A 27,601-nucleotide genomic window follows, 5' to 3' on the forward strand; every position below is an offset into this window, starting at 1 on the left:
TGAAAGTGCAGATTACTATGTACACGTGCAGCAATTACCTCCGTCATTCACTGTAGTTTATTACTGTATGATTTTAAAAGCAAAATAGAAGAGTTTGTGATATTCCCTAACACACGAACACCTAACACTTAAGTTTCATACAAGTAGCGGCAAGTTGTGTATCTTACTTGTGTCAAATATCCAGATTTACATCTGAGTCTGTTGTTAGAGAGACTCATCTTGTATCTTGCATTATTGTTCCATCCAGCTAAATAATCTAAATGGCTCTAGAAGTTAAAAGCTCTGTAAACACGTCAGGAAGAAACATGGGGGGAAACAAACAGTTCTCTACATACTGAATCATAAATATATTGCTATTAAAATATGTTACAAAATTGCCTCAGTTTCATCATATCTTAAAAATATAAAATGAAACTAATACATAAATTCATATAGTTTTAAATACTTATTTAAAATCTTTAATTTAGTATGATATAAAGGTCTGAAATGAGACTGCTTTTGTATTTATCCTCTCTAATGTACATACTACATTATGTAATTACAATATAGTTAATCAAATACGAGTATATATATTTCAGCTGAAGATCCTACAAACTATGTTAGTCATCATTTCTATAAAATTTTTGATACACATTAATTCTAGTACCCTCAAAACCCGCTAGTTACCCTCTTATTCCAATTACAATATTTTGATTCATCAGCTGGATTTTGAGTCTTTATGAGAACTGAAATAACATAGGGATTAACATACCTGAACTGACCACTGAGAATTTATTCTAATATTCTGTGTAACAGTAGTCAATGCCACTGGTAGATGTTTCAGATGAAAGTATAACCTTCCCATTACAACCAAGACCATTTAGTTATTCAAAACTGTATTGTAAGAGAGCAAGAACATTTTTCCTGCCCCTAGCTTGTGGTTATCTTGTGCCCTGCAGCATGAGTTATTCATATACATATCTAGCCTTTATATTTTGTTTTAACTCAATAATATCCTCTGACAACAAGGTCCAAAAGGTACACAGCACAAAAGACATTTCATTTCCCTTTCAAATGTACTACTAAAAGGCCAAGTTATTTTTGTTGAAAGTCAATAGGACTTAGGATAAGTGCCAAACTCACAATTGAAAATTTTACCTATGGCCTTTAGTGGGAGAAAAATTATGTACAACAGGAGAATGTTTCAATAAAGCTTTTAGTCCTGAACAGCTTAACTCTTGGCCTGATGTCATACCCCAGGAAACTAATCTGAGCATTTTTTTCCTACCTTGAGGAGGAAAAATGGTCCTCAGTTATCTGAACCACTGTATTATCTTGCTTGATAAGTTGCAAAAGGTAAATAAAACTATTTATCGTTCAATAAAGAATTAAGCATTACCTCAGGGACTACTTATTTTCTTCTCTCTTCTTTTCTTCTTAATGCAGCTTTATTGTCATTCGCCTCTCATTTGCCATGGACAGTACACATCTAGTTCTGTTTATCCAGGCTCTGGAGGAAGCCATTCGTAGCACCATGACTAATGTCATACTATATCGGAAAAAAGAAAACCCTCATAGAATAGTTGTTTTACTGGTTCTGTCCAAAGAACTGAACTGGGAGCTGCAAAGCCTACGTGAGGAGGGATACTTTGGTCCTCCAGACCCAACACAACAGTTTCAACTAAGAGAAGGAGAGCAGATTCATTTTAGATTTACTGGCAACATATTTGCCTCAGGTAAACTGACCATTTCTTGTACATAAACACAATCTATCAAGTGAACAAATCTGATATATAAACCTTTGTCTTGCTTTCACCTGTTGCAAATAGCAGGCTTGCATTTAGGTAATTCTTTGAAATGGCACACATAAGTGTTCTCATTCAATCCTTATCTTTTGTAAACTTCTAATTTGATAGGCAGCCACTCCACTATGACTACATGAAAAGAAGTTCATATGGTGAAATCCTGGCCCATTTGACGTTAATTGATATTTTGTCAATTCCTTCAATAGGGCCATTATTTTACCCATAGCCCTCTCTTTTCTACTAATCTCCTTTTATGGTCATTTTAAGAACATCTCATTTGGGTTAAATGGATTTTAAATAAAAAAGGACAGATTCTGATCATTTGCATCAGGGTAAATCTGGAGTAACTCAATTGACTTTAATGGATAGTGGCATCTAAGGCATACTAATACTGTTGCTTGTGGCCCTCTGACTTAATTAATGTGATGGTGGCCTATTGTTTAGAAATTTCACAAGTGCTCATGGTTGGTCTAACTACTGTCATTCACTATTGAAGTGGTAAGAACCATTCACTGCAGCAAGAGCAGATGTAGCTCAACACTAAGCACTTTTGAAAATCCTACCAAAAATATTTATGCTCTTCTTTGCCAGGTTTTAAAATGAACGATGAGTGTGTAGTTTACCATCTTCAGAGGTCACATTGTAAGACAATCCTGGAAAACGCATACTGAGAACTTTGGGGGGGTGGGTTCAGGGGATGGAGGGAATGCGGGCTGAATGAGTTTGCACCAGTGTGCAAGGAAACTGTCTCCTGTTTTTTAGTTCCTCCTGGGTTCCATCATCAATTTTCCCTCCCAACTGGAACATCCTGAAGTGCCCTGAACTTTGACCAGATGCTCACCTCAAAAAGTGTAACATTTAACAAAATAGCACACATTGTTTCCTAGAGCCTTAGATACAATATCTTCTGCTTGTACTAACTTCATTGTCAACATGATTTTCATTTCTGTCTCTCCATGGTTTGTATTTCATTAATTTTATCATTCCTGTGCATTGCTTTTCAATCAGCAGCACATCCCTCCTTAAAGGCACTTTGAGGCCACTAACTGCAAAGTTAATGTAACTGTTAATGTAAGTGGCCAGTAAGTGGCTCTGTGTTTCATACTTATGTCCCAATCCTGAAAACAATTTTATTTGTATAAGTCCTATTGACTTTTCTTGCTCCCCAAAAGATTTTGTGTTTATATTCCATAAAATCAGACATTAAAACTAAGAAATACATCTTTTTATACTGAATATAGATGATGGGAAGAATTTTGGAAAAGTCTACAGGCTTATTTTTCATTCACAAAGAAAGCCCAGACTGGAGCTCCAACTCAAAGAAGTGGATGAATTTGGTAACTACAGCTCACCTCATTACAAGGGAATGGCAGTATTTTACAAAATGACCAGAGAAACAATAGCCAAGAACCGGGGTCAACCTCTTCTGCCTGCTGACTATCAGGACCAGTCACCTTTATGCAAGTTAGCACTAACCTTACCAAAAGTAAGTTCCACAACTCCTTACTATTTGAAGTCTCTCTCTTCCAGACATTTTTACGAGATTGATATATCCTTTCTCAGTAAGGATCCTAATTTGCTTTACAAACTACAGTCAGACACAGGAATAACCCACCTATAAAATGTCGCTGCTGGGGGCAGGGCTGAAACATAGTAGCTTTTTCACCTTGCATAGCACCACCAGATATTAATTTAGGCTTGGAAATAAAGAATTTCATCCAACTGAAATTGTGGGGCGAATGTAATTCCCCAGTTCAAGTTTATCCAGGATACTGCAATTACTTCTTTCACCCCACTCTCCAAAATATACCATAGAATGGCTACAAGTGGTCAGTATTGGAAGTTACTATTAAATATATAGGGGCTAGATCATGGCTTTAAGGCAGAGACCAGTGTTTGGGAAGGTGCAGAGCAACAATTTCAGGGGAAGCTCAGGGAAGAATTTAGACTACTCATTTTCCTTAAGTATCCATAGATATACTGTCATCTTTGAATCTGAATACTTCATCCCCTTGCACGTCTGGTAGGTCTCTATAACTTTGTCATGTGTGTTATTCGCCTGTCTCTATCTTAAAGACATGCATACGATTTTCAACAATCTTCTTTCACTTTGACCATTGGAATGTCACTCTGCTAACTCCTTAAGACCCAGATCTCCAGGCTCTAAGGTACAAAGAAATGCCAGCTGACCTCCAATACCAATATTGTATCACCTTCAGCCTGAAACATCTTTACTCCATCTCCCAATTTATTACAGAACTCTTCTGTTTGTTTTTAAAATCCTCCCCAGATTTGCTGCAAGACTTTGTGAACCATGCTGTAAACTGCCATAGCTCCATCAAAGTCAAGGCCAATTTACATCAGCTGTCAATGTCTCCATTTCTCATTGTATTCCTCCCACTTTTATAGCACTAGTCTCCCACCATTGTCCCTTTCCATAGTTTCACCACTCTTGCTATGAATCCCTTTTCTGCAGATCTGAAACAGCTTTCTTTGCGGTTATTTCCCCATTACCATACTCTTTATTTCTCTCTCCCTCTGCTATTTTTTGCTATGTTAAAGGTTGAACCTGAATGATTAAGTTGTGTACATTTCTGCACCAGGATAGGTTTTATTTAAGTGAAATATAATACAAAATTCTTTTATAAGACAATATACTCCTTCGCCTTTTTAAAAAAAACACTTTTCAGAAAAGTTAGTCTTCCTTCAGAGCTATCTACAACAGTGATACATGGCACTTCCCTGGAGAGTCAAAGGGGATACTTAAAGAAAATCTATTTCTTTGGACCCAGGCTTCTCTTTGTTTCTTTCCCTTCCTCCCTTAATTCTGTGGTTTATACCATCTTCTTTCATTTTGGTGCATAATAAGAATCATATTATGTATGGCATGTGATGGTACTTGCAATAACACGCATTTGCACGTATCAGGTGCCTCAGCTTTGCTTTGGCATTTAATCACCTGCCAAGGCCTTTTATTGTTTTCTGTATTCTACTGCAAAGACCATTAGCCCTTAAATGTCCTGGTGGGACTTTCTATCAATTTTCAGTAATTATATGTGACATTTAAATTTATGGTCATCTTTGCTATCTATACAACCTTCTATTCTCAGTGTGGCAAGGAAGTTAAGGTTGAACTGATACCAATGGCTATGAAAGAAGAAAGCACAAGAACATTGGTAATTTGGTAGTTGCTCTGTAGTGACTGGAAAACTGTGTCCTATTATTGGAGAGACCCCCAAACTAATCCCTGGAAGTAAATTTGGAGAGTTCAAAATCTAGCTCCAGATGTTTAAAAATAAGCTCTCTCTTTCTGAATAATTTCAGTTGAGGGGTCTAAATTGAGGTATAGAAAAATAGTCTGCTTAGAGTGGTTTCCTTAAGTGAAGCCATCATGGGGAATTCTGGCTGAAGCAGTAAATAATTTCTTCTGGAGTTCCCAGATAAACACATGCAGTAGCAGAACATCTGTCATCCTCAGAAAAGGTGCAGCATGCTTTCCCCCTTCCTACTTGACCAGCAGAGCTGGCTTGTGTGGGGAGTGGAGTCATGTCCCTTTTAGGATTCTAGCAGCACAAGTCATTTAGCAGGTGCTGTATTCACTAGCCTCACTGTGGCTTGCCTTTTGCAAATGGGCACAAGTGATGGGAAAGTCTGTATAGGGCCAGCCACCATATGGCTCAAAGTGTCCTAATACTATACCCACCTCTTGAGAATTCCACGTGTCTAATCAGACTGCTTTAAATAACTCTGAAATTTCAGTGTGTGCATTTATTCTACAGATTAGAATGGAATAGACCAGGAATAAGTCTGCTCCTTCCTTGCTTATTTGTAAGCATTGATGAAATGTCAGAGTTGTAGTTCTTCTGTGAATCTAGAATAAGTTAACCTTTTTTCTAGTATGCAGTTGCTATATTGAATATAGCAATTTCAAAATTCCCTTGAGCAAGATACGCCTTATTACTCTCAAAATGTGTTTCTTGATAGGAGATATATAACAGACATATGTAATACATCACTTCAGGGGATCAGTGCAAGCCTTGGGTTTCCAAAGAAACTTCCTCTAGATGGTGGTGATGAGTTTACTTAGGAGAAACTGAAAGGAGTCAGATTCTGCCCTGAATGAAAATATTAATATAAAAAAAGTATGTTCTTGGAAATGCTCACATATTTGTGGATAGTTTGCTTACATATGGCAAGATTTGCACTTCATTTTCCACCCCAAAAATGAAATGCTTCCCTATAAAATACTACGAGTAGAAAAAAATAGCATCATAATCAGATGTCTCCATGTTGCAAATATTCTGTGTGTACACAACTGGCATCTGTTTAGAAACAGTTGGCAAGAATTGCTATTTTGAATTGCCTTCTGTCCTTCCTTTTTAACCTCAACAAGAAAAAGAACAAATACTTGAAATACTTTAGTTAAGTCAACTTCTGTCTCTTAAAAGACATTGGTCTAAGTACAAAAGGGCAACAGAAATTTCATATGCATGATAGTGGTAATGAAACCCTCATGAACACAGGTTTAGACTTTGGCCATGTCTACACTATAAACTAGGGTTGATGCAAGTTACATTGGTTATACTGGCACTAGAAAAGGTTCAGAGAAGGGCAACTAAAATGATTAGGGGTTTGGAATGGGTCCCACATGAGGGGAGATTAAAGAGGATAGGACTTTTCAGCTTGGAAAAGACGAGACTATGGGGGGATATGATAGAGGTATATAAAATCATGAGTAATGTGGAGAAAGTGAGTAAGGAAAAGTTATGTTCTTATTCCCATAATACAAGAACTAGGGGCCACCACATGAAAGTAATGGGCAGCAGGTTTAAAACAAATAAAAGGAAATTCTTCTTCACACAGTGCACAGTCAACTTGTGGAACTCCTTGCCTGAGGAGGTCGTGAAGGCTAGAACTATAACAGTGTTTAAAAGAGAACTGGATAAATTCATGGAGGTTAAGTCCATTGATGGCTATTAGCCAGGACGGGTAAGGAATGGTGTCCCTAGCCTCTGTTTGTCAGAGGGTGGGGATGGATGGCAGGAGAGAGATCATTTGATCATTACCTGTTAGGTTCACTCCCTCTGGGGCACCTGGCATTGGCCACTGTCAGTAGACAAGATACTGGGCTAGATGGACCATTGGTCTGATCCAGTACAACCATTCTTATGTTCACATTGTCATTAAGCCACTGAAATTAGCATATTGCATGTGTACAGGCGTGCTTGTATCCTTGTGTCAGCACTGCACATCCACACCCAGAGTGCTTGTATTGATGCACAGTGCAGTTCACCATGGATAGGTATCCCAGTGTGCAACTTGCCAGTGTCCAGCACATAGTCTTTTAGAAAGTTTTAGCAATGAATGGTGGGGTTGAAACGAGTCACGCAGGGGTGCCTGGGACCAAGGTGTCAACTTCTCAGTGTGCAAGTTTCCATCCCATAATTTTCAAAACTTTTTCAAAAATTCCACAAACTTGTACAGCCCTCCTCGTTATCCACCATCTTTGACAGAACCATGGAGCCTGCACAGCTCTGCACTATTGTCATAAGCATTACAAGCACAGGATCCACGATCCTCCACTATTTGCCGAGCTGCAAGAATGAATCAGCAGGGAACATGATGATTTCTTGGAGGACCAATTGCTGTGGGATATAGTGAGAACCAATTCAAGGTCATTGATGGCCTTCATGATGCAGCTGCTTATGGTGGAGTGCCATTTCTGGGCCTGAGAAATGAGTACTGAATGGTGAGATTGCACTGTAATGCAGGCTTGGAATGACAAGCAGTGGTTGCAGAACTTCCAGATGCGAAAGGCCACGTGCCTGGATCTGTGTGCCACACTCACCCCAACCCTCCAGTGCAGGGACACCAGAAGGAGCACTGCACTAACAGTGGATCAATGGTGGCAATTGCACTGTGGAAACTTGTAATGCCTGATTACTCACTGACTGGAGCAATCAGTTTGGAGTTGGGAAAAACCACTGTGGGGCTCTTATCATGCAAGTATGCAGGGCCATTAAATCAACTCTGATATGCAGGACTGGCTCCCAGCAACATGCAGGAGATACTGGATGGATTTTTAACAATAGGGATCCCAAACTTTGGTGGAGTGACAGATAGCATGAACATCCCTGTATTTTGGCACCAGACCACCTTGCCACAGAGTACATCAACAGAAAGGGCTACTTTTCTATAGTTATGCAAGCATTGGTGAATCACCAGAGATGCGTCACCAACATCCGGGTGAACTGGTCATGTAAACTGCAATGCACTTGTAGATTTCTGAATAATCCTGTCTTCTTAAAGATACAAGCAGGGACTTCCCCACCCTCTTCCAACTAGCGGATGATTAGCAGCAAATGTTGAAATATCAGTCAATAGTAATCTTGGGTGACCCAGTCTACCTCTTGCTCCCCTGACTCATGAAGTCATACACAGGCCACTGTGACAGCAGCAAGAAAAGATTCAGCTGCAAACTCAGCAGGTGCAGAGGGAGAGTTGAATGTGTTTTTGGTAGATTGAGAGGATGCTGGCATTGTTTACTCACAAGATTTGATCTCAGTGAAAAAATATTCCAATGGTTATAGATACCTGCTGTGTCCTGCATAATGTGTGAAGCAAAAGGGGAAAAGGTGGCTATCTGCTGAGTTTGAACAGCCAGACACAAGAATTCAATGCAGAACTATATAGCTTAGTGAAACATTGAAGGAGCTCTTATCTTAACAATGAGCCACCATATTGCGTTGTACTGTGCTGTATCTGGCCTGGCTGTTTGGGAGCCTGTTAGGAATTGTGTGGTGCTTGATTTATGATTATGACAGTGTGTTTGTCACTGATCCTGTGAGGTGTGTCACACTGTACAGCAACAAATGGGTGCTTTCAAAATGGGTAGGCACTCTGCAACATATGTTGTGGACTAATAGAGATGAATTATGTTCCAAATAATAGCATTTTATTCAGTAATAAGATTAGTGAAACAATCCATGGTGGTGTGCAGAGTGGTTGTAGGGTCTCTGCCAAGTCTGACATGCATCTTTTTGTAAAAGTGGCAGGTCTGCAGCTTGGCACTGCATTGGCAGAAGGCCTCCCTAGCATGCCTGCCTTAGTTCCTTCGCTTACAGAGCACTGCTGCTGGTCCCTGTCATATCCCTTCTTCTGCATCCCCCATGAGATCTGCTTATAGATGTCAACATTACTTTGGCTGGTCCAGAGCTCTGCATGCTCAGCCACTTCTCCCCAGAGGCACAGAAGATCCAGTATCTCCTGTCTACTCCAAGTTGGAGCATGTAGCCAACAGCCAACATGGAGGGTTGGGAAGTTGCATGAAACAATGAAGAGCTGTTAAGTGTGCTCACCAAGCTGGGCACTTAGGAAAAGGCATTTTAAAAATGTGCAGGGCTTTAAATGGGAGAGGGCCTTCCAGTCTGTGTGATTCCTGGGCAGTGGAGTTTACAGTTAAGACCAGAGCAGTCAGTGTTGGGTATTGTGGGACAGCTGTTGGAGAACTGTTAGGATAGACATAGGAACGTGTGCACTTGTGCTGCATCAACCTCAGCACATCGACCATCAATGCTGCTCATGGACGTGGTGTTACTATGTTACGATAATAGGGTACTTTCATTGATGGAAAACAAATGTAAGTGTAGACACATGCACAAGTAGGTCAACACAAGGCGACTTATGTTGCTCTAACTTTGTAGTGTAAACCAGGCCTGGTTTATGAATCTGCTACTGTTCCATATGGGGAATTCAACTGCTATGAACCGTAGACATTTGGGATTCATATTCCCAGGAATGGGTGCAACATAGTTCATAGAGTGTTTTTGTCCTCCTTTACTGGCTTGTCGATGTGAAGTTTGAGGCTGCTGCTATTTCCAGCTAATAGGTTTAGTTCAAGCAGTGCAGGCTTATATTTTGATTGTTTGATTCTGGATTCAGTCCCGGCTAACAACCCATCCAAGAGGCTGCAAAGAGATATGAGCCAAAGAAAGAAACACTAGTGCAATGATTTCTGCAACGCTGAATTTGAGTAAGCACCAGGCCTTTCCTTCCACTTTGTTTTGACTAAAAGTCAAAATTGGGTTTATAATGAACGTCAATCATTGTTGTATTTTTATCAATTTGTCTCATATTCTTTTGATCTTTACATGAGATTTGGGATAGCATGGCAAAGCTAGGAAGATATTATTTTATAGCATCAAAAGTTCTGTTAGACATTTCACAAAATACATAAAAAAAATTCAGTCCCTGCCCAGAAGAACTTACAGGGAAGTCAGTGGGCACAAGTCAAGGGTGCAGTTTGATCCATGCCATTGAAAGTGAGGGTGACAGAATGAAAAACAGAATGGCATACCAAAGTCTGATAATATGGATTACTCAGATTAATATTCTAGTAGCTAAAAGGGAGCTTCTGATTAGCTAAGGTGCTTTATAACCTGATCTAAAACTACTAACATGGCTAAAAAGTCTATAGGCCAAGTTGTCATAAAATGTTTTCCTAATTTTTAGACTCAGTGGTGTGATCCACACATTTTAATTATATGTAGGTCCTTCCCATTGATTTTGGCTTCTAAAGAACAAAAGCATCTTAATAAAACAAGTAAAACTAGACAAGCAAGGATAGGTATGCATGTAAGTCAGGGGTGGGCAAACTACAGCCCAGAGGCTGTACCCGACCCACCAGCCGTTTTAATACAGCCCTTGAACTCCCACTGGGGAGTAAGGTCTGGGGCTTGCCCTGCTCCAGCGCTCCCAGAAGCAGTGGGATGTCCACCCTCTGGGTCCTATGCATAGGGGCAGCAAGGGGGCTCTGCTCCACATGCTGCCCTCACCCCAAGCACTGCCCACACAGCTCCCATTGGCCAGAAACCATGGCCAATGGGAACTGCAGGGGTGGCATGCAAAAGAGCTGCCTGGCTGTACCTCCACCTAGGAGCCAGACAGGGGATATGCTGCTGCTTCCAGGAGCTGCTTGAGGTAAGCACTACCTGGAGCCTGCACCCCAGAGCCTCTCCCCACACCCCAATCCCCTGCCCCAGCCTGATTTCCCTGCCACCTTCCAAACCCCATGATCCCAGCCCAGAGCATGCTCCTGCACCCCAACCCTTCATTCTCAGCCCCACCACAGAGCCCATACCCCCAGCTGGAGCCCTCACCCCTCAACACACACCCCACCCCTGCTATCCAAGTCCAGAGCCCCTTCCTGCACCCTGAACTCATTTCTGGCCCCATTCTGGAGCCTGTGCCCCCAGCCAGAGCCCTCACCTCTCCCCCTGCACCCCAACCCCAATTTTGTGAGCACTCATGGCCCGCAAAACAATTTCTATACCCAGATGTGGCCATTGGGCCAAAATTTTTACCCACCCCGATGTAAGTGATAAAATGTAATAACTATGCACTACATAGCCAAAAGAAATATAAGATGCAGTGAGGTGGTAGAGTTGCAATAAGCGTATAAGTGTTACTATGCATAGGCTTACAAATGTAATTACAATAGCAATGTTGCTAACTTACTGCAGGCAATTTCAAATTCCATGTGATGTTAATATAAAAGACGGTTACTCACCTTTGTAACTGGTGTTCTTTGAGATGTGTTGCTCATATCCATTCCAGGTAGGTGTTCGCGCCGCGCCGCGCGTGCACGTTTGCCAGAAACTTTTTTACCCTAACAACTCCAGTGGGCCGGCAGGTCGCCCCCTAGAGTGGCGCCACTATGGCACTTGATATATACCCCTGCCGGCCCGCCCGCTCCTCAGTTCCTTCTTGCCGGCTACTCCGACAGTGGGGAAGGAGGGCAGGTGTGGAATGGATATGAGCAACACATCTCGAAGAACACCAGTTACAAAGGTGAGTAACCGTCTTTTCTTCTTAGAGTGATTGCTCATATCCATTCCAGGTAGGTGAATCCCAAGCCTTACCTAGGCGGTGGGGTCGGAGTGAGAAGTCGCGGCATGCAGCACTGCAGAGCCAAAGGCCGCATCATCTCTGGACTGCTGGACCAGGGCGTAATGGGAAGCGAATGTGTGGACCGATGACCAAGTCGCCGCCCTACAAATGTCTTGGATCGGCACGCGAGCAAGGAAAGCCAGCGATGAAGCCTGTGCCCTGGTGGAGTGTGCAGTCACACGGCCCGCAGGAACGTGGGCCAGGTCATAACAGGTCCTGATACAGGAGGTAACCCAGGAAGATATCCTCTGCGAGGAAATCGGTAGTCCCTTGACCCAGTCCGCTACCGCCACGAATAGTTGGGGGGACTTGCGGAACGGTTTGGTCCTGTCCACATAAAACGCTAGCGCCCGACGGACATCTAGGGAGTGGAGTTGTTGCTCCCTGCGGGACGAATGGGGCTTTGGGAAAAAGATGAGGAGGAAGATCTCCTGGTTAATGTGAAAAGCTGAGACCACCTTGGGTAGAAAGGCAGGGTGTGGTCTCAGCTGCACCTTGTCTTTATGGAAGACCGTATATGGGGGATCTACTGTGAGGGCCCATAGTTCCGAAACCCACCTAGCTGAGGTGATGGCCACTAGGAAGGCGGTCTTCCATGAGAGGTAGAGCAGGGAGCAAGTCGCTAACGGCTCAAATGGAGGGCCCATGAGCCGAGTTAGGACCAGGTTGAGATCCCATGAAGGGGCAGGAGGACGGACCTGTGGATAGAGACGTTCCAACCCCTTCAGGAACCTCGCCACCATAGGGTGGGAGAAGACGGAACGTCCATCCCCTCCGGGATTAAACGTGGAGATAGCCGCTAGGTGAACATGAAGGGACGATAACGCCAGACCCTGAGTCTTGAGGGACCAGATGTAGTCCAGAATAGTGGTGATGGGAACCTCCGTAGGGAGAAAACCTTTCTCTGAACACCAACAGGAAAAACGCTTCCACTTAGCCGAGTAAGTAGCCCTGGTGGAAGGCTTCCTACTGCCCAGGAGAACCTCCCGAACCGAGATAGAGCAGCGTAACTCGGAGCCAGTCAATCACGCAGGAGCCATGCCGTAAGGTGCAGAGACTGAAGGTTCGGGTGACAGAGCCTGCTGTGGTCCTGGGTGATCAGGTCCAGATGAAGGGGCAGGGCAACTGGGCTGGCTACTGAGAGGTCCAGCAACACGAGGTACCAATGTTGCCTGGCCCATGCTGGAGCTATCAGAATCACGCGAGCTCTGTCTCTGCGCACCTTGAGGAGGACCCTGTGTACCAGCGGAAAGGGAGGGAACACGTAAAACAGATGGGTCGCCCATGGGATCAGGAAGGCATCTGCTATCGACCCGGGCTCCCGACCCTGAAAGGAGCAGAATGTCTGACATTTCCTGTTCTCCTTGGACGCAAAGAGGTCCATCCAGGGACGACTCCACCTCTGGAAGAGTGAGAGGGCGACGTCCGGGCGGAGGGACCACTCGTGCGAGCAGAAGGACTTGCTCAGTCGATCCGCTAGAGTGTTTCGTACTCCCGGGAGATAGGAGGCGGAAAGGTGAATGGCATGGGCTATACAAAACTCCCAGAGTCATATCGCCTCATGACATAGGGGAGAGGACCTCGTGCCGCCCTGCTTGTTGATGTAGAACATGGTCGTCGTGTTGTTGGTGAACATCGCGACACAATGACCTTGAAGGTGATGGACGAACTCTTGACAAGCAAGACGGACCGCTCTCAATTCCCGTATGTTGATGTGGAGGTCCAGCTCCTGAGGGGTCCACAGGCCCTGAGTTCTCTGAGCGCCGCTGTGCGCCCTCCAGCCCAGATCTGAGGCGTCCGTCGTCAGGGATGCCGGGGGTTGGGGCGGATGGAACGGGAGCCCTGCACAGATTACGGACTGGTCCAGCCACCACCGAAGGGAGTCCAGTACCCCTTGGGGGACGGTGACAACTGTGTTCAACGAATGTCTGGCCGGCCGTGTCATAAATGTCATAACTTTAGTCCCAGATTTGGACCTTAGCGTCCAAAATATGGGGGTTAGCATGAAAACCTCCAAGCTTAGCTACCAGCTTGGACCTGGTACTTGCTGCCACCACCCAAAAAATTAGAGTGTTTTGGGGCACTCTGGTCCCCCTGAAAAACCTTCCCTGGGGACCCCAAGACCCAAATCCCTTGAGTCTCACAACAAAGGGAAATAATCCTTTTTCCCTTCCCCCCTCCAGGTGCTCCTGGAGAGATACACAGACACAAGCTCTGTGAATCCAAACAGAGTGACTCCCCCTCTCCGTTCCCAGTCCTGGAAACAAAAGCACTTTCCTCTTCACCCAGAGGGAATGCAAAATCAGGCTAGCAAATCCAACACACACAGATCTCCCCCTGATTTCTTCCTCCCACCAATTCCCTGGTGGGACTCAATTTCCCTGAAGTAAAGAAAAACTCCAACAGGTCTTAAAAGAAAGCTTTATATAAAAAAGAAAGAAAAATACATACAAATGGTCTCTCTGTATTAAGGTGACAAAATACAGGGTTAATTGCTTAAAAGAAATATGAATAAACAGCCTTATTCAAATAAACAGCCTTTGGTATTCATGCAAATACCAAAGAAAAGAAACCATATAACTTACTATCTGATCTCTTTGTCCTTACACTTAGAAACAGAAGATTAGAAAGCAGAAACTACTTCTCCAAAGCTCAGAGAAAGCAGGCAGACAGAAAACAAAGACCTCAGACACAAAATTCCCTCCACCCAAAGTTGAAAAAATCCGGTTTCCTGATTGGTCCTCTGGTCAGGTGCTTCAGGTGAAAGAGACATTAACCCTTAGCTATCTGTTTATGACAGGCCGGTACTGCGCGATGAGCCAAGATTGAAGAGGCCTCATGCGGAGTCGAGCATACGCTGTCACGAACGTACAGGCCACCATATATCCCAGGAGGGCCAGACATGTTCTTACAGAGGTCAGCGGGGCCACCTGCAAGCGCAGAATGATGGTCGATAGCGACTGGAACCTGGGCAAGGGTAGCAAGGCCCTGGCCAGGGTAGAGTCCAGAACGGCCGTGATGAACTCTATCCTCTGCATGGGGAGCAGAGTAGACTTGTCCACGTTGATCACGAGGCCTAGGGCAGCAAAGAGGCTGCTGATCCTGCGGACGTGGTCGCGGACCTACAGCTCCGATGTGCCCCGGACCAGCCAGTCGTCAAGGTAGGGGGACACGTGAATGCGGCTGCACCGAAGGTATGCGACGACGACTGCCATGCATTTCGTGAACACCCTCGGGGCCGTAGAGAGGCCAAACGGGAGGACCGTAAATTGATAATGTTGGTGGTCGACCTCAAAGCGAAGGAAACGCCTGTGCTGGGGGGATATGGCGATATGGAAGTAAGCGTCCTGCATTTTGAGGGCGGCATACCAGTCTCCAGGATCCAGGGATGGGATGATGGTCCCAAGGGATACCATACGGAACTTCAACTTCACCATATACTTGTTGAGTTCCCGCCGGTCGAGGATAGGCCTGAGGCCCCCCTGGGACTTGGGGATTAGAAAGTAGCGGGAATAAAACCCCTTGCCCTTCTTGTTTTCTGGAACCTCCTCTATGGCTCCCTTGACGAGGAGCGTCTGCACCTCCTGACGGAGGAATTGCTCGTGAGAGGGGTCCCTGAAGAGGGACGAGGGTGGGAGGTGGGGGGCGATGAAAACTGCAGGCGATAACCGGCCTGCACAGTGCGCAAGACCCAACTGTCCGATGTTATTTGGGTCCACGTCTGGAGGAAAAATGAAAGACGGTTGGAAAACTGCGGGGAAGGATCCGAAGGGGAAACTGGTACTGCGCCCTCGGGTGCACCTTCAAAATGAAGGCTTGGGTCCGGGTGGGGCCTTGGCAGACCCTTGGTTTTGCCCCGTTTGGCCATCCGACTGTCTGTGTCTATTGTTCCTGCCGCAGCGCCTATTAAGGTCCTGCCGCAGACGGAACTGAGGATATGGCCGACGCTGCTGCTGTTGGTTCTGCTGCCGGAAGAGCCTGCGCTGTGTCGCAGGTGTATGCATCCCCAAAGACGGTATGATGACCCTATTGTCTTTAAGGTCCTTTAGTCTGGGGTCTGTCTTATCAGAAAACAGGCCCTGGCCTTCAAAGGGGAGGTCCTGGATAGTATGCTGGAGCTCTGGCGGAAGGACAGAGACCGGGAGCCAGGAAATGCGGCGCATCGTAAGCCATGAGGCAAGGGTCCGAGCGGCCGAGTCCGCAGCATCTAAGGAGGCTTGTAGTGAGGTCCTCACTACCTTTTTGCTTTCGTCAAGAATGGTGGTAAATTCCTGACGCGCGTCCTGCGGTAACAGCTCTGCAAATTTGCCCGCCGCTACCCGGGAGTTAAAAGAGTAGCGGCTAAGGAGGGCCTGCTGGTTCGAGACCCTGAGCTGTAGCGCCCCCGCTGAATAGACCTTATGGCCCAGGAGGTCCATCCGCCTCGCCTCCTTAGACTTGGGCGCCGGGGCCTCTTGACCATGGCGCTCCCTGTCGTTCACCGACTGGACCACAAGGGAGCAGGGTCTCGGGTGAATGTGTAAGTATTCATAGCCCTTAGAGGGGGCCATGTACTTTCTTTCCACTCCTCGAGTGGTTGGAGGGATGGAGACCGGTGACTGCCAGATAGTGGTGGCGTTGGCCTGAATAGTCTTGATGAAAGGCAGGGCCACTCTGGTGGGCGCATCGGCGGAGAGGATGCTCATCACCGGGTCCTCGATTTCAGAGACCTCCTCTGCTTGAATGTCCAGGTTCTGCGTCATGCGCCTGAGGAGGTCCTGATGTGCCCTAAGATCCAGAGGGGGAGGGCTGGAGGATGAGGTACCTGCCACTGCCTCATCAGGGGAAGACGACGAGGAGATCCCTGGCAGCAGAGCGTCCACGGGGGGTTCTGTCTGGGGCTGCACCTCCGTCTCTGGAGGGATCTCTGGGTCCTCGTGGCTGGACCATGTCCTCTGCTTCCGGGGAGGGAGGGGGTCGAGACACTGTTGCCTCTGGTGGCCTGCGTTCCGCTGCAGGGTGGAGAGTGATATGTTGTGGACCCTGGGCTTGGTGGTACACCCAGGGGGTCCAAAACCCCCACTGCTGAGGCCCTCGTTCTTGAGGTGGAGGGTCCTGGAACAGGGCAGCGTGTCTGTCCTGCCCCAGCGTATAGGCGCTCTCCGCCTGAGAAGACATGGATGGTTCCCTTGAAGGCCATGGAGGCGCCGAGCCAGTTTGATAGACCTCTCTATATGCCGACGCCGACTATCTCCTCGGTGCCGAGGATCGGTACCGTGAGTTGTACCGGTGCCGGGATCGGGACCGGGAATGGCGTGGTAATCGGTGCCGGGATCCGAATCGGGATCTGCCTCGAGGTCGGTGCCGAGAGCGGGACCGCGGTCTGCATTCAGCACGGTGCCAGGATGGCACTGGGGACCAGGACCTGCCACCGACGCGGTGCCGGGAAGTCGACCGGGATCGGGACCTACCACCGGCTCGGTGCCAGGAGGTCGACCGAGGAGCTGAATGCCGAGGTGAACGGCTCCTAGAGTCTCAGTGCCGGTGGTAAGAGGAGCCAGACCGGGACCGTGCAGATGCTGATCAGCGCCGCGAGTGCGACTGGTACCGCCAAGGAGAACGGTGCCGGGACTGCGAGCGGCACCCAGAGCGCAAGCGTTCACGTCTCCGGAGCGATCGGTGCCTGGACTCTGGAGACGGCGCTCTCAGCATTGGCTTGCCTCTGGAGGTTACCCGCCCCGGGGGTACCGTGGTTTGAGGCTGCGATGGCTCAGTGAGCGCTATCAAGTCCCGTGCCGAGGCGAAGGTCTCTGGCGTAGATGGGACTAACAGCTCGACTCCCGATCTCAAGGGGGAGCTAGGAGGGGCCGGACTCGACGGACCTTCCGGGCCTGGAGTTGACAGCAGCCCTGCAGGCGGTGCCGTGGCCAAGGTAGGTGCCGGGCATTCCACTCGAGCCTGCTAGATGGTGTTGCAGATGTCAAGGGTCTTGGATCGGCTCCCGGTGCTGGGGATGGACGGTGCCGGGGAGTCTTGCCGGTGCCGGCGCGGTCTGGTGCCAGAGTAGAAGTGGCCGGTTGCGCTGCTGGTACCGGAGTCAGTGCCGCTTCCATTAGGAGAGCGCGGAATCTTTGATCCCTCTCCTTTGTGCGAGGCTTAAAGGCTTTGCATATACGACACTTCTCAATGATGTGCGATTCCCTCAGGCACTTGAGGCACGCGTTGTGGGGATCGCTAGTTGGCATCGGCTTCTTGCATGCCGAGCACTGCTTGAAGCCCGGCGAACCAGGCATGAGCCCGGTGCCAGGCGCCGGGAAGGGCAACGGCCCACCCGCGAATAAGTTCTACAACTATATACAACAAACAACTAACTACTATACTACCTTAAACTGTTTTTGAAACTATTTACAACTACAACTACGAACAGTGTACAAGGGAGAGCTAGGGACGTGGAGGACAGCAAGCCGCACTCCACAGTTCCAGCAACCAACACGGCGGTAAGAAGGAACTGAGGAGCGGGCGGGTCGGCAGAGGTATATATCAAGTGCCATAGTGGCGCCACTCTAGAGGGCGACCTGCCGGCCCACTGGAGTTGCTAGGGTAAAAAAGTTTCCGGCAAACGTGCACGCGCGGTGCGCACACTTACCTGGAATGGATATGAGCAATCACTCGAAGAAGAACAGTGTTTGATGTACTTAATGAAAGAGTTACGAGACCCTTATCACATTATTGTGCAGAGAATAAAAATATGTAATTTCATCAAGAAGTTTAATCAGTTACTCCCCTCCACAATTAATTTCCTGCCTATATTACATACTTGCTATACTACAGTAAGTACATAATACACATCTATGGCATTGTTTCTTCAGAATATGTTAACCCACTTCTGTTTTTCAGATACCCTGAAGCCACATTGTTTCTTCTCTACGCAGTTCTATGAGGTTTATGTTAATACTGTACAGTGGTTATAAAGCCATGAATCTCACTTGTGCATCATTATGCACACAGAGTTTATTTTTGCTTTCAAGATGCATCTTTCTTCCCTCTTTGGTTGATTTGGAACAAGAGTCACAGTAGCTGTCAATACAGAATGTTGTTTGAAGTTATTAGTATTTTGCACTTCCTTATGCTGTAGGATGAGATTTTCAGAAGCATTCAGTATTAGCTCTATGCTGTTCCCACCAGCTTCAGTGGGAGCAGAGTTATGCCAGCCATAGTTCCTGATCTTACAAAAATTCAGTTTTGCATAGCAATTAAAATTAGTAAGCTTTTCAGTACAACAAAACAAAACAAACCGACTCTCCTTTTCACCAGCTGAGAGGGAAGAGGTTATCTGTAGAAGACAGACAGGAAAATAAGTCACTTATCCTATCCCTTAACAGCACTGCAGAATCAAAGCCTCACCCCTTGGGCACAGCTGTATCTAATTTAGAGCTTACTCATTCTTTTCTTTGAAGGCAGTGATGTTCAGGAGACGGTTTCTCGTTTCTCTTGGCTAGTTCACATTGTATAAGATTTAGTTAAATACCATAACACTAAGCATGATCCCTTCAAAGAAACCACCTCATATTGTCCTGCTAAGAGCTTCTAACATCTTGCTTTTTATGAAGAGGATAGAGCAGCTTTGGAAAACTAATTTTTTGTTGTGACACTCTCATATAATATAGACATGGTGTCCACAGTTAGTCTTTTTGTGCATTTCTTACTTTTGTTCATAATGAAAGGTCCCAGTCTATCTCCCAAAAGGTTGTCCTGAAGCTTTTGTCATATTTGGATTAGCTTGACATCATGTTGTGGTCAGTCATCCTAAAATCATGAATGATAAATCTTTCAGATGGTTAACATAAAACTTCTGACTTTTTCCTGTATCCTTAGGGCCCTTCATTTTCAATTTTTATTTTTTTTTCTGAAAATGTATCAGTGTTTATTACAACCACAAAAAAAAGGGGGGTGAGATCAGTGAAAAAGATGATTACTTTTTCTGGGTAAATATCAGGGTTTATTTTGGTGGATGGAAAGACCGGGGGGCAGGGGAGTATTCAGTAGGTTAATGCTTTGAATTCTGTTCAATGTGGTTTGCTGCAGAACTAAAACAGAACTCAAAACACAATGCCACCTCTGAATTTAAGAAAATGTCTAATCTCCAAATAAAACTTTTAATTTGAATAAACAGTTTACTGTTGTATGCTTAGAACTATTAGCCTGTAAATATTTGCATTTAATAATTTGGCCACACCATTTGTAGTGCATACTCTCAATTTCATCCTTTTCTCCTGTTTTTGTTTTTAAAACTTTCAGATACTTGTGTTCTAAAAACATATTCTGATACACTAAAATTGGAAGGAAAAAATATCTATCAAATCTTTATATCATCTGCTAACAGCTTGAAATGTGTACATGATGGGTGAGAGATTCATCAATACATTCATACACACACACACACACTTCAGAGCTTGTGTGTGTGCCTGTTTCTTGTGTGTATCTTCTAGATGAATACATAGCCTTACTTCAATAGGCAGCTTTGCACACACACACACAGAGTCTAATGTATTATTGTAATACATATATCATACAATGTATTGCATTTTCCTAAAAAAATTTATATATTTGAATGATGATACTAAAGATGGGTGAAAAATCAGAAAAAAATGAATACTTTCTGTAAAACAAGAATTTTTCAGTAAAAGTCAGTTTAACCTGAAAATGAAGGGGCTTATGTATTCTTAAAACCAAATGTGTGCCCATCCCTCAAATTCTGCTAAATTTACTTCGGAGATCCAGAATTAGTTCTAACACTGCCTTTTGGCCTTTTGGGATAATCAAGGGCCAATTCTCTTCCAGTTAGAGAAATAAAATGCATTGCAATCTACAACAACAAAAAAAGCGTTATGGTCATTTTAACAAACTATACTTACACCTAGATCAGTGTATCTAAGCTAAAAAATATCCAGTTTACAATAATGAGCATTCCTTCTATACCATAACTGCCTATTCTTTAACCACAGGCTTTTAACTTTTTCTTCTCACAGCATATTTCACATAAGGCAAATGTAGACATGACAGTGGCATCTAGAGGATGTTATGTTTAACAGCACTTAAAACATCTCACATCTACCACTATGATGTAGTTACCCCAGAATTGCACTGGTGTAAATGAAATGAGAATCTGGTCCCTCAGTTCATGTAGTTTTCTCTATAATTACTATTTGGAACTGTAAATAATTACCCCTTTGCTTTCACTAACTCTGAATTTACTTTAAATATTGTTTCAGAGTGGTAGCCATGTTAGTCTGTATCAGCAAAAAGAACGAGAAGTACTTGTGGCACTTTAGAGACTAACAAATTTGTTTGGGCATAAGCTTTCGTGGGCTAAAACCCACTTCAGATGCATGGAGTGGAAAATACAGTAGGAAGATTATATCCACACACACAGAAAACATGAAAAGATGGGGGTTGCCATACCAGCTCAGGATTTGAAGGATGATCCCTCACTCAGACCTTGGGAGACAGGTCAGTCCTTGCTTACAACCTGAAGCAAATACTCACCAGCAACCACACAACAAAAACACTAACCCAGGAACCTGTCCTTACAAAGCCTGTTTTAAACTCTGTCCACATATCTATTCAAGGGACACCATTATAGGACCTAATCACATCGGCCACACCATCAGGGGCTCATTCACCTTGTCACGATACAATTCCCCACTCTGAAACTTAGCGTCCAAAAGATGGGGTACCAGCATGAATTCCTCTACGCTCAATTACCAGCTTAGTACCTGTAGCGCTGCCACCAACCAGGAATTCCAGTGCCTGGTACACTCTGGTCCCCCCAAAACCTTGCCCGGGGACCCCTAAGACCCAGTCCCCCTGGATCTTAACACAAGGAAAGTAAACCCTTTCCCTCACCGTTGCCTCTCCCAGGCTTCCCCTCTCTGGGTTACCCTGGAAGAACACTGTGTGATTCAAACTCCTTGAATCACAAAACAGAGAGGACAATTCACCTTCCTCCCTCCTTCTCTTTCCCCCTCCCAGACTCTTCCTGAGAGAAAGTAATCCTGGCACAGAGAGAAATCAGCCTCTCTCTCCCTCTTCCCTCCTTTCTCCCCACCAATTCCCTGGTGAATCCAGACCCAGTCCCCTGGGGTCTCACCAGAATAAAAAACAATCAGGTTCTTAAACAAGAAACTTTTCATTAAAGAGAGAAAAACAGTAAAAATGATCTTGTAAATTTAAGATGGAATAGGTACAGGGTTTTTTAGCTATAGGCACTGGGAATACACTCCCAGCCTAAGTATTCAAGTACAAATTAAAATCCTTTCAGCAAAAATACAAATTTGAACTCCTTTCAGCCAAATACACAATTAAACTCCTTTCAGCCAAATACACATTTGAACTCCTTCCAACCAAATACACATTTGCAAATAAAGAAAACAAACATAAGCCTAACTCGCTTTATCTACCTCGTACTCACTATTCTGGATCTATAAGAAACTGTATCAGGGAGATTGGAGAGAAACCTGGTTGCACATCTGATCCCTCTGAGTCCTCAGAGTGAACAACAACCAAAACTAACAGCACAGCACAAAAACTTCCTTCCCTCAAGATTTGAAAGTATCTTGTCCTCTGACTGGTCCTCTGGTCAGGTGACAGCCAGGCTTACTGAACTTGTTAACCCTTTACAGTCAAAGAGATATAAAGTACTTCTGTGCTATTAACTTTTCTTATCTGTTTATGGCACACCTGCACATCTACCAATGTGATATATGCCATCACGTGCCAGCAATGCCCCTCTGTCATGTACATTGGCCAAACCGGACAATCTCTATGCAAAATAAATGGACACAAATCAGACATCAAGAATTATAACATTCAAAAACCAGTCGGAGAACACTTTAACCTCCCTGGACACTCAATTACTGACCTAAAAGTTGCAATTCAACAAAAAAATACCTTCAAAAACAGATTCCAATGAGAAATTAATTTGCAAATGGGACACCATTAAATTAGGCTTGAATAAAGACTGGGAGGGGATGGGTCATTACACAAAATAAAAACTATTTCCCCATGCTAATTTTCTCCTTATTGTTACTCACACCTTCTTGTCAACTGTTTGAAATGGGCCATCCTGATTATCATCACTACAAAAGTTTTTTCCCCCTCCTGATGATAATAGCCCACCTTAATTGATTTGTCTCCTTAGAGTTGGTATGGCAACCCCCATCTTGTCATGTTCTCTGTATCTATCTTCCTACTGTATTTTCCACCGCATGCATCTGATGAAGTGGGTTTCAGCCCACGAAAGCTTATGCCCAAATAAATTTGTTAGGCTCTAAGGTGCCACAAGTGCTCCTGTTTTTTTTGTTTTAACTATTGTTTGTGGATTAAGCTTCATACTCATTAAAGTGAAAGACCAATAGCAATAATAAAAGAAAACACTGAGCAATTATCTCAGCACAGAAGCCACCATTATTTTGACCCAGTCAATGATGTCGCCGAAGCAGACACTGTGGATTGTACTAATTATTTGGTTGTTTGGTGACATGGACAAATGGGGTATCTTTTAAAAGACCCACTACTTACCAACTTGACAATGTTTTCAGTTATTTGGTATTCAGCTCCCTCTTAAGTGTGTTTAATTATAGTGATATGATAGTGAGTTAACGTGTGGTGAGCTAGTTTTCCCTATATGCCGTCTGCACCCTTTAAAACTTTGAAAAAAATTAAAAAACCACCAAGCTCTTTACTGCCCAGAATGTTTCTTGTGCAATCTCTGCCCAAAAGAATATTTTTGAAAGTTTGAGGTTATTACATGTTATTTTTAAATTATGAGACTTTTAACAGTAGTTAACATTTTAAAAAAATGTTTTGTCCCCCAATTCTGACCCCCAATTAAAAAAATACATCCCAAGAAATGCAAAAGCTTGTGTGTTTTAGATGCTAATGGTGAAATCCTGGCCCTATTGAAGTTAATAATTTTTGCCAGAGATTTCTTTGAGGTGAGGATTTCACCTTAATGCTCATTGAGAATAATTGCACAGGACAGACTTATTTTCACCAAGTTGGACTGCAAACCACTTTGGAGTTATTATAGCTTCCAAAACAGCTCTTGTTTTACACCCAACCTAATGCATTTTTAAAAGATATTACTAGCCCTTATTTTATTTAGATTCAAAATAATAAAAAGATGCTTATCCAAGGCTCTAGGCACCCAAATACATTTAATACAATGAAATTCCAGCTGCATTAGATAGTCATTTCAACAGGAACTCAGCCAGCCGGAAACCTACAGAGACGCCTTTTCAGTCTTCCTCATTACAGGAATCATACACTCAGCCCTCTCCAAAATCCTTCTCAGCAGATTTCTTTGATATGTACACTGACCATTGGAATTCTAAGTGTCAAAATCCTTTTTCCTAAAAATTGTTGGACCCAAACCTTGTAACCCCTTCTTCATATTGAATAGTATCTTCCTCCACAATTAACCTTAGCCTTAAATTCTCTCTTCTGACAGCAGACCCCTTTGGGGAGAACCAGTAATGGTGGAAATGAAATACTCCATGTACCCCTGCCTTTTCTGGGCTTTAGCTGTTTTCCCAATTATAGTCAGAATGACACTGAGAACTGGCCGTATCCCAGACCTTAATAAGTTAAATTATTGAAAGAAGTTGCTGCTAGCTTGCAAACTTCTGCTTAAGTTTGGACTTCAAATGGGCTACCTTCCAGTGTTGTATTAATATGTTTCTTATTTTTCCACATAAAACTCCTGAAAAATGGGTTTCTAAAAAAATGAAGGTGTCCATGCCATGACCATTCTCCTCACATTTGTATTTTCATGTGCTGCAATATCACAGATTATCACAATGGTGTTCAGCAGCACTAAACAGCGATGGAGCTATCTTGTTTTAACTGCATTTAAGAATTTTGTTGCCTACTGTGACAGGGAAACTCACCTCTCATGGGTACCTCCTATCAGCTGGATGTGATACTGCAAGCTCTCCTGCCCCAGGCACCTCTGTAGGTTGTTGACCTCATTAGGCAGGCCTTCAGTAGCTCAGCCCTCCAGACAAGCCACAGAGTCTAAAACCGATGGTCTCCTTCCAGAGTAGAGAAATCTGACAGCCTTCACCAGAATGTTCAGCCCCGTTTCTGGGCCCTTTAATTCCAGCTCTTTCTTTGAGCTTCTAAAAGAAACTTGTCCCCTTCTCAGGGCTTAGGCCACTGCTCTGTGGATGGTGGGGGGACCTGGGCCCAAATCACAATGCTGGATTCCAGCCCAGGGACCCTTCTCACAGCAGCTACATATTGCTTCCTTCAGTTATCTGCTGCTATTCTCTGGACCTTTTCTCATGCAGCCCCTTTCTCTTCACCCTTATCTCAGCACTCAAGTTCTCAAAGCCTCTTCCTCCTCACTGAATGCAAGTATCACCAGAACCCATCTACTGATTCTCCTTTTGAGCTCCTGTGACCAGCAACAAGTGAGCTAAGAAGCATGCACCCACCCAAGAACTGACCTAAGCAGGCCTTGCAGTTCCTTCTGTGAGCCAGCTGGGCTCTGCCTTGCTGCTTCTGTGCAGCCTTTCTAGGCAGGCCTGGTAGATCCACCTTCACTGCTCCTTTCCTGGGGCACGGAGTGGTAGGACCATGGGGCACATCTACCTCAACTTGTTCCTTTTAACCCAAAGAGGAAACAATAGGCCTGTTTCTGAACTCATGTCTACTGGTATAAATCAGGACTAATTGCATGGGGGAAAAAGCGGAGTAAATAAGAGGAGAAATCAATCAAGTAATTCCAAGAGGTGATTCTACCCTCACCCTTTTTCCCTGTTCTGCTTCTACTGCTTTAGATGCTAGTGCAGTCTGGTTGTGTGTCAGAGGTCCAACTGACAACCTTTTATAATTTTATATTACTGCATGAATGAAAGGGCTATCAGAGTGATTTCCATGTACGTATTGTAGCAATATCTTCAAGCATTGTCAAATTTCTATTCTGCTACAGTTTTATCCCTAATGACAGTCTCACAGTGAAACAGCATGTGATCCTATGCTTCAGAAAAGCAGCTGCTTTTGCTAATTGAATGGCCTTCTAGGCTAGAAAACCATTTATGACTATTCTAGTACTTACACTGTCAACTAGAATATTTGGAGCCAAAAGTCAGTGGAGTTACAGCCTGGGTGAATTTGATGTTTCATCATAGATTGTAATCTTTTAAGGCAGATTTCAATTTTTAAGATATAATACATATTATGTTAATATACATCATTTTCCCTTTTTTTTTAACGGCCAAGTATAAAGTGGTTCAGATTAAAGTCAACCCATAGTAATTGTACATGAACTCAATTGCCTCTCTGTGGAAACCTTTTTCAGAAGTTTGAGGCTCTAAATCCCCATTAGCAAATGAAAATCCATGTTTAAATATAACTGCCTATTTAAGCAAGACAAAAAGACCATTGTGGTATTGAAAGAAGAACAGTGCCCCTCTCTGAAAGAGATTCTCATCCCAGTCCATTTAATACTTTATTTTTCTAGCACGTTGATTTATATTGGTACAACTCCAAGCAAGTTGCATTGCTGTCAGGGCCGGTGCAACCATTTAGGCGAACTAGGCGGTTGCCTAGGGCGCCGAGATTTGGGGGCGCCAAAAAGCGCCCCCAAATTTTTTTTTTAAATGGTTGAGCAGCCGCTGCTGCTGGGACAGAGAGGGAGTCTGAGACGTCGCAGCAGCCCGCAGTCCAGGGTGTTCCCCGGGTCATGGCGCCACCACGGCAGCCCACAGCTCAGGGGGTCCCCCGGGTCAGGGCGCCGTTGCCGGCAGCCCAGGGCTTCCTCTGGGTCGGCGCACTGCCACGGCAGCCGGCAACCCAGGGGGTCCCCTGGGTCAGGGCACCACCACGGCAGCTGGCAACCCAGGGGGTCCCCCGGGTCAGGGCACCGCCGCGGCAGCCGGCAACCCAGGGGGACCCCCGGGTCAGGGCGTCGCCGCGGCAGCCGGCAACCCAGGGGGTCCCCCTGGTCAGGGCGCCGCCGTGGCAGCCCGCAGCCCAGGGGGTCCCCCTGGTCAGCGCGCCATTGCCGGCAGCCAGGGCTTCCTCTGGATTGGCGCGCCGCCGTGGCAGCTGGCAGCCCAGGGTGTCCCCCGGGTCAGGGCGCAGCCGTGGCAGCCGGCAGCCCAGGGCTTCCTCTGGGTCAGCACGCCAGCAGGGCTGCCCAGAGAAGAGGACAAGAGGGGCAATTTTCCCCAGGCCCCGCAGGTGCCCCCACGAGAGTTTTTTGAGGTCCCTGGAGCAGGGTCCTTCACTCGCTCCTGGAGCCCCGGAAAACACTCGTGGGGCCTGGGCCCCTGGAGCTTCTTCTGCTTCTGGTCCTCGCTGGCTGGGGGGTCCTTCTGCTCCAGGGCGGAAGGACCCCCCGCCAGTGAATTACCGCTGAAGCGGGACCCGCTGCCAACATGTAGCCCGGTCTTCAGCAGTAATTCGGCAGCGGGGGGCCCTTCCACTCTGGGACCAGTCGCCGAAGTGCTCCGGAGACCCGCGGCGGGGGCCCTCCGCCACAGAATTACTGCTGAAGACTCGGCTGCACTTCGGCAGCTGGTCCCGCTTCAGCGGCAATTCGGCGGTGGGGGGGCCCTGTGGCAGGTCTCGGGGCACTTCGGTGGCGGGTCCCTGAGCGGAAGGGCCTCCCGCTGCCAAATTACCACCAAAGCGGGGGACCCCTGCGGCCGAAGACCCCAGGTCCCCGGAATCCTCTGGGCTGCCCTGGCACCCCATTGGCAACCCAGGGAGGTCCCTTGGGTCAGCATGCCGCTGCCGGCAGCCACCAGCCCAGGGGTTCTACTGCGCAGTCCTGCTCGGAGAGGACACAGAGCAGAGGTGAGCTAGGGTGGGGAGGTACT

The 27,601-nt window shown here is 45.5% G+C and overlaps 1 protein-coding gene across 4 annotated transcripts in view; it reads left to right on the forward strand.

Annotated features, from left to right (window-relative positions):
- The window catches only part of DTHD1 (death domain containing 1), a 68,687-nt gene that overhangs the window by 15,724 nt on the left and 25,362 nt on the right, over positions 1-27,601 (forward strand). For 3 of the 4 annotated variants that reach the window (XM_030564836.1, XM_030564835.1, XM_030564839.1), the window contains exons 7-8: positions 1,426-1,715; positions 3,026-3,270. In XM_030564836.1, the coding sequence (XP_030420696.1) occupies positions 1,426-1,715; positions 3,026-3,270 (535 nt within the window). Of the gene's footprint in view, positions 1-1,425; positions 1,716-3,025; positions 3,271-3,750; positions 3,808-27,601 lie in introns of all 4 variants that reach the window. The other variant, XM_030564837.1, reaches the window with a different exon arrangement.

This window comes from Gopherus evgoodei, chromosome 5 (assembly GCF_007399415.2).
Source record: "Gopherus evgoodei ecotype Sinaloan lineage chromosome 5, rGopEvg1_v1.p, whole genome shotgun sequence".
Lineage (NCBI taxonomy): Eukaryota > Metazoa > Chordata > Testudines > Testudinidae > Gopherus > Gopherus evgoodei.